The sequence below is a fragment of the Bos indicus x Bos taurus genome, chromosome X, assembly GCF_003369695.1.
Source record: "Bos indicus x Bos taurus breed Angus x Brahman F1 hybrid chromosome X, Bos_hybrid_MaternalHap_v2.0, whole genome shotgun sequence".
Taxonomy (NCBI): Eukaryota; Metazoa; Chordata; class Mammalia; order Artiodactyla; family Bovidae; genus Bos; species Bos indicus x Bos taurus.
The window spans coordinates 48,503,243-48,515,050 of NC_040105.1; the positions used below are offsets into that span (position 1 = coordinate 48,503,243).

Genomic DNA, 11,808 nt, shown 5'->3' on the forward strand with positions numbered 1-11,808 from the left:
GCTGAGTCCCTCAGGGGTGATTCTAGGCAGGGGTGATTCTAGGAGTTATCTAATATCCATTGAGAAGGAAGAGGAAAGCAAGAAACAAGATAATAATCAGTTAAAAGATGAAAGGTATTGCACGTGGAGTATTGAGCAGAGAAATCTAGTTTGGGTTTGTATCCCAAGGTCAGTCATTGTCCTCCAAGCCTTATCTTTCCCCTTTGATATAAAAGAAATGAGTGGCTCATTTATGGGATAGGAAGATCAAAGGAATAAATGTTATCAGATCTCAGTCAGGGACTTGAGGCCCAGTGAGCAGTCATCCTAAGAGCAAGAAATTTAAGACAATTGTTTCATGATCTCTGAAAATCCTTAATCCATTCCTGAACTTCAATTCAAAAACTACATTGGACAACACGTGGGTTTTGAAGATTTTGTCTTAGGAAAGGGGGTTAGAGTTGTAGTCATTAATGAGTGGACTTGCTGACAAAGGTCCATATAGTCAAAACTATGGTTTTTCCAGTAGTCATGTATGGATGTAAGAGTTGGACCATAAAGAAGGCTGAGCACTGGGAAAATGATGCTTTCAAACTGTGGTGCTGTAGAAAACTCTTGAGAGTCCCTTGGACAGTAAGGAGATCAAAGCAGTCAATCCTTAAGGAAATCAACCCTGAATATTCATTGGAAGGACTGATGCTGAAGCTGAAGCTGAAGTTCCAGTACTATGGCCACCTGATGTGAAGAGCTGACTCAGTGGAAAAGACCCTGATGCTGGGAAAGATTGAGGGCAAAAGAAGAAGGGGGCGACAGAGGATGAGATGGTTGGATGGCATCGCTGACTCAACGAGCATGAATTTCAGCAAACCCTGGGAGATAGTGAAGGACAGGGAAGCCTGGCATGCTGAAGTCCGTGGGGTCTCAAAGAATTGGACACAACTTAGTGATTGAATAACATAAAAGATTTAGAAATGCTGATAAAGGTGGTGGTATGGAAGATAAAGCAAACTGAGTTTTATTTCTAAAGGAAATACGTGGATCTTTCCTAGGGGTCAAGGCTTAAACCTGCTAAAATGTATGGATATACTAGTTTTTAGCCCCCTAATGAGAGTTGGAATTGATTTAACTTTGGGTCACTTTGAGAAAAGTAGGAAGAGAGAGTCTCCTCTGTTGAGTCAGTTTGTATGGGTGGGTTCACAGAGAAGATAGATAAGGTAGAATCTTTTAGCTGCTCTCTTGGAGTCCTATGTACCTGATGTGGATAACAAAGCCTTATACTTTCTATAAACTCTGAGATGATTGTTATACCCTTCACTTTTTCTCTCCCACCACCAATCTCTTTTGCAGAGTGGAGAGAGCTACCGGGCAGATGTAGTGGATTTGTTTCCAGGGACCTTTGAGGTTGTGGAGATGGTGGCCAGCAACCCTGGGACATGGCTGCTTCACTGCCATGTTACTGACCATGTCCATGCTGGCATGGAGACAGTCTTTACGGTCTTGTCCCAAAGAGGTAAAGCCTAACTATGCCATCTTCTAGTGTTGTATCTAGTCTATAAGAACCAGAAAATCCCAAGAAGTCTCTTGCATCTGTCTTCTGATCCCAATAAGTACCAGGTTTTAAAACAAAACCCACCCCCCTAGGTGTTCTGTCAACCTTGTTGCTCCCCTGGTCATGCCTCCTAATTTCTTCGACATCTGTTGAGCTCCAATGAATTGACTCAGCCTGAAACTGAGTGGGCTCTATGCATTGATGCTTAGTATAGACTTGCTTCCTTTCAACACATTTAATTTGTATATAAATTTATTACTTTAGAATTTATTAGGTACTAGCTAGTTCAAAGAATCTTGTTAATGAGTTTTTTTTTTTTTTCCCCTAAAGGAAGAAATATAATTCCAACAGCTACCCCTTGACTGGTTTGTTTGTGGAGACTGTCTAAGGCTTAAAAGAGATAATTAGCTTTCAATTAAAACTAATCCCAGACAGATGCTACCAAGGGTGGTAAAAAGTTTTCCTTTTATTTGTTATATGGAGAAGTAATAGCCAGGGTAGTTTCTTTATCAATCTTTATTCATCACCAAGAACATAGAAGAGTAGGTTGTGTTGAATTTTATGTCTTTGGGGTGTTAAAAGTTGAGTCTCATTCTTGTGCCTCTTAACCTGAATCCAGTACTCATCATTATCCCCCTCCCAAGAGGCCCAATAGAAACTCTTAGGGCCCACAGAAATTCAGGGAGGTTTTTTTGTTTGTTTGTTTTTGTTTAAGTCAAGCTGTTTTGAAAACTATTGAGAGGTAATATTGAGAGGGGCTTCCCTGATAGCTCAATTGGTAAAGAATCCATCTACAATGCAGGAGACCATGGTTCAATTCCTGGGTCGGGAAGATCCGCTGAAGAAGGGATAGGCTACCCACCCCAGTATTCTTGGGCTTCCCTTGTGGCTCAGCTGGTGAAAAATCCACCTGTAATGCAGAAGACCTGGGTTTGATTCCTGGGTTGGGAAGATCCCCTGGAGAAGAGAAAGGTTATCCACTCCAGTATTCTGGCTTGGAGAATTCCATGGAGTGTATAGTCCATGGGATCGCAAAGAGTCGGACACGACTGAGCGACTTTCACTTTCACTTTACTTAATATTGAGGTAGGTATTCTGGGATTCCTTGCCACTGGCATTCTATCAGCATAAATAGAAAGTGGGAAAATGTCTTTAGGCATTCAAATAGGTCTAGAAAAGCATGGTAGAAAATACAACTCTTCCGTTTAACCCCAGGAAAGGAGACAAATGATTGTACATTATCATTTCCTATATCTTTGGAAAACTTTGTTCTCTGGTAACATATTGCTAGAATGTGTCTTCTAGCTACCACTATAGTACTACTCCCTACCTCAAAGACAAGCACATATAATTCTTTAGTGTGTTTTGTCAGTCCTTAGAATTAAAGTCAAGTGGCGAATTGTTGTATCATCAAGATCCTATAGATCCAAAGCAATAGATTGTCTCCATGTGTAATGGCAGGTCATCTCAAATATGGACCATTTATTATATAAGACACTGCATCAATACATGTCATCAAGAAATGTCCATAAAGAATAGCTCATGTCTCTTTTTAATAATGAGCCAGTCCATAATTTTACCTATTTTTCTTTTGTTTGTTTGACACCCTATAGTCTAATATGATGTTGTTCCAGTTACATATGAGCTAACCAGGCCAACCAGAGAGAAGAGCTGAAGGCAGATAGCGAATAAAAGACTGATTGTTGGAAAAAGCTTCCTGTGGAAGTAGCAGAGAATGAAAGCCAAAGCTACAATAAAATATTAAAGTGGAGTAAGGCCATTTTTCTACTAAAAGGAGAGAGGAAAGGATGAATGTGTAGCTTTTGGTGAGAGGAAAGGATCAATATGTAGGTTTGGGTGAAAAGTTTGACGAAAAAGATAGACTATTTCTGTCTGATGGGCTATGTTTCATCTGTAATGAAGTGAAAGACAGAGGCTAGGGTAAGGCGCTTGAGAAAAGTGGGCAAAGGTTTGAAATAACCACTCTTGGAAGTGGGGGGAAAAGTTACTCTGAGTGGTGGAAGATAAGTTCATTACTGCCAAGCAGCATTGAGGACTTAAATTTGTACCCAAATAATACTTACTTATACTTAAAAAAATAGAATACTTATATTTACAATTGTATGATGTTTCTCCACCAGCATTCAGGATATATATGAAAAAAGAAAATATAGTTACTGGGGTTTCAGCAAATGATTATAACAGTCCAGGTAATCTAGTAGTTGAAGTGATAAACAATGGAGTCTAACCTGACTAGGAATGGAAGGAAAAACAAGATGAAGCTGGTGAGTTGGGGAAAAAAAACTGAACTGTCCAAGAGCTAGAGATCTTCATGAGAGGATAAAATAAAAGGTTAAATGGAGTAAGTTGCATTAGAACATAGAATAGAAGAGCATTGTTAGACATTTGAGATGAAGCAGTTCTGCATAATTAGGCCAATGTGACCAGAGTTAGAGTATATTTGAAATTTGTTGGAGTTAAGAGGTCCAAAAACTGTGAGACTTGAGTGTTAGATAGGTCAATACCTACAGTGGGAATTGAGGACAATAAAGACTGAAGCACGTACCGAAGACTTTCATGAATGAAGAGAACTGCTAGGTAACAGTTATAAGAAGTGGTTGCGTTTTTTTCTAGCCAAATATTGAGACTCAAAGGAGAAGGAAATGGCACCCCACTCCAGTACTCTTGCCTGGCAAATCACATGGATGGAGGAGCCTGGTAGGCTGCAGTCCATGGGGTCGCTAAGAGTCGGACACGACTGAGCGACTTCACTTTGACTTTTCACTTTCATGCATTGGAAGAGTAAATGGCAACCCACTCCAGTGTTCTTGCCTGGAAAATCCCATGGACAGAGAGGAGCCTAGTGGGCTGCCGTCTATGGGGTTTCACAGAGTCAGACATGACTGAAGCAACTTAGCATCAGCAGCAATGAGCCTCGAAAGACATGAGTCTTTGCAAAAAGGGGAGGAATAAGTGATCTCAAAGTAGTATTGAGAGGATGCAAAGGAAATATTGTCCTCAGAGAAGAGTTCAGCCCCTTTAAAGCAAGAAGAGGAAGAAATAGTCAGAGAGATTGAATATGTATGGATGGGTTTAACAAAGACCAGGGGCTTCCTGAAGGAAAGCTGGAAAAGTGTGGCAAAAATAACAATAATGAAGATGAAGTGCCAATAAATATGTTAATATTGGTAGAGTGGTGATTTACTTTTTGGACTCCCAAGCCTATACACTTGTTCATATTTGTATCAATGCTAAAAAATCAAATCCACATACCAATACTGACTTTGACTACAAGCTAGTTAATTCCAGTCACCTCCATTTTGCTTACTATATCACAGAGAGTTCCCTCCAATCAATGCTAACCTCCTACAACAAGCCTGTGAACAGGTAGGAAGAATAATAAGACTAACCTCTTTTTTTTTTTTTTTTCCTCCAGAACACTTAAGCACTACCACCACCATCCCTGAAGAGATTGGAAAAGGTAGGGAGAATGACACACAGATTTGGTACTTATATATGTTGTGCATTCGGGGAAAGGTGCAGCGCCTCTAGAAAATGGGCTTCACATGACTGAAAGCTGTACTACAATGCTAACAGGAAGAATCCTGAGATTTATTTAAGACTTCAGAAGCAAGAAATCTAAGGTTAAGCTTCCAGTTAAGCTTCTCTCGGCAGATTTATTCTCTCTGACCCCCATGCCCAGCCACTTTAGTTGAGGGAAATGGCCTCATCTCCAGTTGAAGGCTGCTATCTTATCCTTTCACCTAATATGTGAGGGGAAAGAAAATTCAAAGTCTTACTGAGTTGTGCATAAAGGAGCTACAGCACAGATATGAATTCCCCACAAGAACAGTGTGAAACTAAGACACATGGAATACTAAATAGTTGACTTTTGGGGACCAGCCATTTCTGCACTTCAAGAAAACAGAGATTCTTGTCCTAGCCAGGCTAGGTTCAAATAATTATTTTACTTTCTTCCTCATTTGCATCTAAACTGAGAAAGATTCAGAAAGTTATGAAGGTCTAGATCAGATTTTAGAGATCTTCAGTTCAGTCTGGAAATTTTTCAGCTCTATTTGGAAAAGACCTGATGACCTGCCTGGGCTTCCCAGGGGACTCAGTGGTAAAGAACTCGCCTGCTAGTGCAGGAGATGCAGGTTCAATCCTTGGTCCAGGAAGATCCCCTGGAGAAGAAAATGGCAACCTACTCAGTACTCTTGCCTGGAAAAACCCCATCAACAGAGGAGCTTGGAGGGCTACAGTCTATGAGTCACAAAAGTTGGACACAACTTACTGACTGAACAATTATATGCCTAAGTATCTTATAAACAGTCAACCAGGAAACTAGGTTATGTTCTCCAGGGGTTAGGGAGTGGAAAGGTGAAGCAGAGAGAGCAGAGTGCCATACATATATGTGTATGTATATACATATTTGCAGGCTTCTCTGGTTACTCAGACAGTAAAGAATCTGCCTGCAGTGCAGGAGACCTGGGTTCAATCCCTGAGTTGGGAAGATCCCCTGGAGAAGGAAATGGCAACCCACTCCAGTATACTTGCCTAGAGAATTCCATGGACAAAGGAGCCTGGTGAGCTACAGCCCATGGAGTCGCAAAGAGTGAGACATGACTAAGTGACTAACACACACGCATATACATGTTTTGTACATACATTTGTATATACATTTGTACATACCAGTATGTACATACAAACATATATCTTCATAAGCTCTTGCTTGTTTTACAATGTTGAACAGTGGGAAAACCCCCTCAGAACTGGTGATCTAAAAAAGTCCAGGATTTTCTACATGAGAAACTGAGAGATGGAAAGTGATTTTTCTAAGGTCACAAGAGAAGTAAGTCAGTGGTGGAATGTGAACTCAAGACCAGGATGCTTCCCAGCTTCTGACTGAACTCATTTTATTACATCTTCTCTCAGTTCTGTAAGAATATTGATTCATCCAAGTATACATTCATCAAACACATGCTGACTGCCAGACACACCAAAATAATAAGACATAATAACCATTTTCGAGGAGATTCAAAGTAGAATGAGACACAGAAACAATAATTGTAGTTCTGGATGCTATACATTATTTTTAAAGGTGGGGGGAAATAGTAACAACTGATCAATTATTGTGCATTTGCTATCTTCCAAGAACTATGTTGAATATTTATAAATATTAACTCAAACCTCACAATAAACATTAAAATTAAGCACGCTGGAGAGGGTGTGGAGAAAAGGGAACCCTCTTACACTGTTGGTGGGAATGCAAACTAGTACAGCCACTATGGAGAACAGTGTGGAAATTCCTTAAAAAACTGGAAATAGAACTGCCTTATGATCCAGCAATCCCACTGCTGGGCATACACACTGAGGAAACCAGAAGGGAAAGAGACACGTGTACCCCAATGTTCATCACAGCACTGTTTATAATAGCCAGGACATGGAAGCAACCTAGATGTCCATCAGCAGATGAATGGATAAGAAAGCAGTTGTACATATACACAATGGAGTATTACTCAGCCATTAAAAAGAATACATTTGAATCAGTTCTAACGAGGTAGATGAAACTGGAGCCTATTATACAGAGTGAAGTAAGCCAGAAGGAAAAACATAAATACAGTATACTAACGCATATATATGGAATTTAGAAAGATGGTAACAATAACCCAGTGTACAAGACAGCAAAAGAGACACTGATGTATAGAACAGTCTTACGGACTCTGTGGGAGAGGGAGAGGGTGGGAAGATTTGGGAGAATGACATTGAAACATGTAAAATATCATGTAAGAAACGAGTTGCCAGTCCAGGTTCGATGCAGGATACTGGATGCTTGGGGCTAGTGCACTGGGACGACCCAGGGGGATGGTATGGGGAGGGAGGAGGGAGGAGGGTTCAGGATGGGGAACACATGTATACCTGTGGCAGATTCATTTTGATATTTGGCAAAACTAATACAATTATGTAAAGTTTAAAAATAAAATAAAATTTAAAAAATAATTTAAAAAAATTAAGCATGGTTATTATCCTCATTTTATAAAAGAGGAGACAGAAAGCCAGAATTGAGGGTAGCTTGGGTCAATTGGCCCAAGCAAGTAAACTGTTGGATTACAAATAGTACAGGTGCTTTGGGCAAACCAAATAGAGGACCATTATTTTTTCTAAGTTGTGGGGTGTGCATTTTAATATTTTCCATAAATATAACCAAAACTGAGACATGAACATTATTAATTGTCTAGCTGAATTGATGAAATCTTTGCTGAGACCTATAATGTTTTAAGCTGGGGATAGAATGGTAAGGAAGAAGAAAAGCTGTTCAGGCAAATGAGCAGCATGAGAAAATCTTGAAAGCCTGAAAAAAGGATCACCTATTCTGCAGAACAAGGAATGAGTTGTTATGGCTGAAGAGTAGCAATTAAGAGTAGGGTAGGTTAGAACGTGATTCTGAGAGTTGGAATGTCTGATTTGAGTCTGAGCTTTATCCCATGGGCTAATCGGGGGTCATCAAATGTTCATATGCTGGGGACTAAGAAAATTAGATATTTCACCTAGAAATATCAATGTGACATCAGTGTTACAATGACTCAAAGATGCAAGAGACCAGACAGAACAGTGGCACACTCTTATCATGGCCCAATTGTCAAAGTGAGTATTGATAAGCTAGATAATTGAGTCAAACTGCTTCGCAGGAGATTCTACCTACTACTACTAGTTCTACCTTCTGGAGCCATGCAACAAAAATTCTTTTTTTTTTTTTTTGCTACATCATAAGCCTTTATATATTTTAAGAAATATGTCAAGGCCCTTCTCACTCTGAGTCCTAGTTCTTTGTATGGGGGCATTGGAGCTTCAGTGCTTCTTAAGGATTTTCTCAACTATGTCGTTTTGTTACGTTGATTCCCTATAACCACTGAGTCTATCATCACTGGCTGATCTTTTGAGGTATAAGAACCGTTCTTCTGTCCTATTTGGATGAGCTTATTTCTCCTCTTCCAGAGCTGATTATAAAATATGTCTTTAGGAGTACTCTCCAGCCCATGGTTCCCATTTTCCTCTTGTTCCATTTCAGTAGCAATTCCCAGAAACATTGGAGAAGGCAGTGTGAAGATGCTGGGCATGCAAATCCCTATAAAGGATATTGAGATGCTGACTTCTGTCTTGATTGCCATGGGTGTCATTCTCCTGCTCATTGCTCTGGTTCTTGGAGGTGTGGTGTGGTACCAGCATCGTCAGAGGAAGTTACGGCGCAACAGGAGGTCCATCCTGGATGACAGCTTCAAGCTTCTGTCTCTCAAGCAGTAACAGCTGGATCTTGGAACTGCACATCTGGAATATACTCTCAGCAGGCCATGGACTAGCAGCTGACATGCATTTAAAGGGTATGAGTTGTAGAAAAGGCAGAGGAAGGAATCAAACTCATCTGAGTATTTCTTCACTTATTTATTTGTATGGAAATTGTATTCTTTCTTTTTCTTTAGTTTCTTTGTTCCACTTGGGCATCTGGGGCTGAGTCCCCTGGAATCTCATATCACAAATTTCAATAGCTAGATTATATCACCCACTGACACTTGGAATATCTGGTAATTTCTAAAAACTGAAACATTTTCTCACAAAGTAGATGCCAAAAGTAAGGTTCATTGATTAAGTCTCTATTGCTTTCCAGAACTTAGGCAAATTTTTTCTGAACCAAGGCTAAGTGAGCTGTGACAGTAATCCATATCTAAAGACTAAGAACATAGCATGATGGGAAATAAGTGAGGTAGGATTTAAGGATCCAAATTATATTTTTACTTTTCTTGAGAGTGGACCATTTTTGTTAAGTGGGTAAATGCAATATTACTGCCAAGAGCAACTACAACCTCTGGGGACAGAAACTCCTCAGGAAGCCAGTATTCCAAGTTCTTGGTACAGTTGCACTGAAGGGAATGTTGAGTGTCCTCTCCATGCTTTCATCAGAAGATTCTACATATTAAAGTGCTTGTTATAACACCATAAGAGTGAACTTGTTGATTTTGATTGTCTCTGTGGTCTCTTGAAGGTTGTGATTGTTGCTGAAAGAGAGAGCATTTGGTGAGACTGGTGGAAGTGTTTAGGGGTGGGCATAGAATGAGTCTGCCTATCCTTTGTGGATGCTTCAAGTTTGTGTTTGGAAAGTGAAGAAGCTGTCCCGGAGGAGATCTCAAGATCCATAAGTGCCAAAAATATCATAGATGCTAAGAAATGTTGCCAGAGGGAAATAGAGGGCTGAAACTAGGTTCAAACCTTTACACTGGGCAAGGAGAGGAGGGCACAGATCTAGTGAGCTCTTTTGGTAGTTGGGGGTATGAGATGTCTACTTGCAATTTTATAGAGTCCTTCCTCTGGTAATTTAAAGCAATATTCTTTTGTCACAAGTTCAACCCTCTCTAAAACCTCGGTCAAAGAACACAGAAAAGACCCATTCTTACTATGGTATCCACTGTATCATTTTACATAACAAATAGAGAATGGAAGAAGCATCAAGACAGTGAAAACAATAACTTAAATCTATTGTGTTTTATATTTTACAAAAAAATCTAATACCTAATTGCATTTGACTTCCATTAGTTCTATCAGGGTGACATTTTTGCTGTACTTTTAAGCAAGCAAATGATAAGAGAAAGTGATTTTTACCTCAGGCCATTCAGCTAAAAACTGAGTGAGGATTCAAACCTTCATCTATTCAACTACAAATATCTGCTTCATCCTTCTATATCATGGAAACTCCACTAATCTCCATCATTCATTATCCATATTGGATCCAACTTCCCTCTTTTTGTCTTTCCAGCAAACTTATCTGCCAAGTTAGCAACCCTCTGAAGTGTAGAAACCCGCAGAAATGGTGTTGAGTTGATAAATAATGTTGAAAGTTGGATGATAAAACACAAGCCAGAGCCTATCATTCCTCTTGGTTAACTCTGGTCAATGGCTTTATGGCAGGCTTTACTGGAAATCTCAGAAACATATCGGGGGTAAAGGTGGGAGAAGATTTGGACTGTTAATGATAAAATCAAATTGGGGTATTTTAGCCATTGCATCATCAATGAAATAAACAACAGAACTCTGTTGGTGTATTGTTAACATGAAGGTTATTGAAAACCCAGTCCACTCTGGGAACTCTACTCAATTATTAGCTGTAATTTGTATGCAGCTGGAAGGTTGTTAACTTGGTCTCAGTCATGAATCTGAGACAAAGAGAAATAGGTGGGATGGAGATACATTTCTTTTGAGTGTGTAATCCTACTCCAGATTGAGGAATATAAGCTAAAGTTCATATATTTCAGAAAGGGATACATTTTTTTTTTTTTTTTTTTGTGGTGGTGGTTTTGCTCCTTGTGGGGATGGAGGAGATGTTTTTGACAATTAAGTGGCACTTCCAATCATTCAATTGCTCAAGTCAAAAAGCCCCAAAGTCTGCACATCAGTAAATCTTGTTTTTCCTACAAAATAACTTTAATTTGTTCATTTGTTTCTATCTTCACTGCTACTAAAGCACAGCCATCTGCTACCTGGACTTGTGTGTTATCCCCCTGCTTATTGCTTTACATTCACTCTGTGTGCATGTTAAGTCACTTCATTTGTGTCTAACTCTGTGAAAACTTATGGACTATAGCCCTCTGGACTCCTCTGTCCATGGAATTCTCCAGGCAAGAATACTGGAGTGAGTTGCCATGCCCTCCTCTAGGGGATCTTCCTGACCCAGGGATTGAACCTGTGTCACAGAAAACTGATGGTTGAAAAGCATAAATTGGACTTCCAGTTTAGATGAGCTACCATAGACATCTCTCTCTGGTGATAAATAAACACTGGGAATTTTTTTAAAAACAATGATGTAAGGACTAAAAAAGATAGAAAAGAAGAAGGGAGCCTGGAGAAGAATAGAGAAGCACAATAACAGGGCATCTTTGCAGCCCAAAGTAAAAACAAAAGGAGTTCTAGTGACAACCCCAGGTGGATTTGGGGACTCTGGAATGAGGGACTGGGGCCTTGCTTATGTCAAGTAGTCTTGGAAATTGCTCTTCATCTCTATTGGCCAGAGACTCCCCTCCTCCAATTAGACATGGGAAAGAAACAGTAAGGGGAATCTCAACATAGCAAGTTTCAGCCCAGGAAGTACTCTTTGTGCCTGCAAGATGGAGAATCCCTTTTCCTATTCAGAGACAATAAGTAGCTCTGGCAGAGATCAACAGGAGCCTCAGTGACACCAGAGAAACCAAGCAAAATAGAAAAGTAAAGCAAAGTCTCTGAAAGTTGCATAGCCA

General features: G+C 39.8%; 1 protein-coding gene across 6 annotated transcripts in view; it reads left to right on the forward strand.

Annotated features, from left to right (window-relative positions):
- Positions 1–9,523, forward strand: part of HEPH (hephaestin) — a 138,082-nt gene extending 128,559 nt beyond the window's left edge. For 3 of the 6 annotated variants that reach the window (XM_027534119.1, XM_027534118.1, XM_027534121.1), the window contains 3 exons: positions 1,327–1,489; positions 4,965–5,009; positions 8,598–9,024. In XM_027534119.1, coding sequence (XP_027389920.1) covers positions 1,327–1,489; positions 4,965–5,009; positions 8,598–8,830 — 441 coding nt within the window. In that variant the 3' untranslated portion in view covers positions 8,831–9,024. Of the gene's footprint in view, positions 1–1,326; positions 1,490–4,964; positions 5,010–8,597 lie in introns of all 6 variants that reach the window. The other 3 variants (XM_027534116.1, XM_027534117.1, XM_027534120.1) reach the window with 3 other exon arrangements.
- The last annotated feature ends 2,285 nt before the right edge of the window (positions 9,524–11,808 follow it).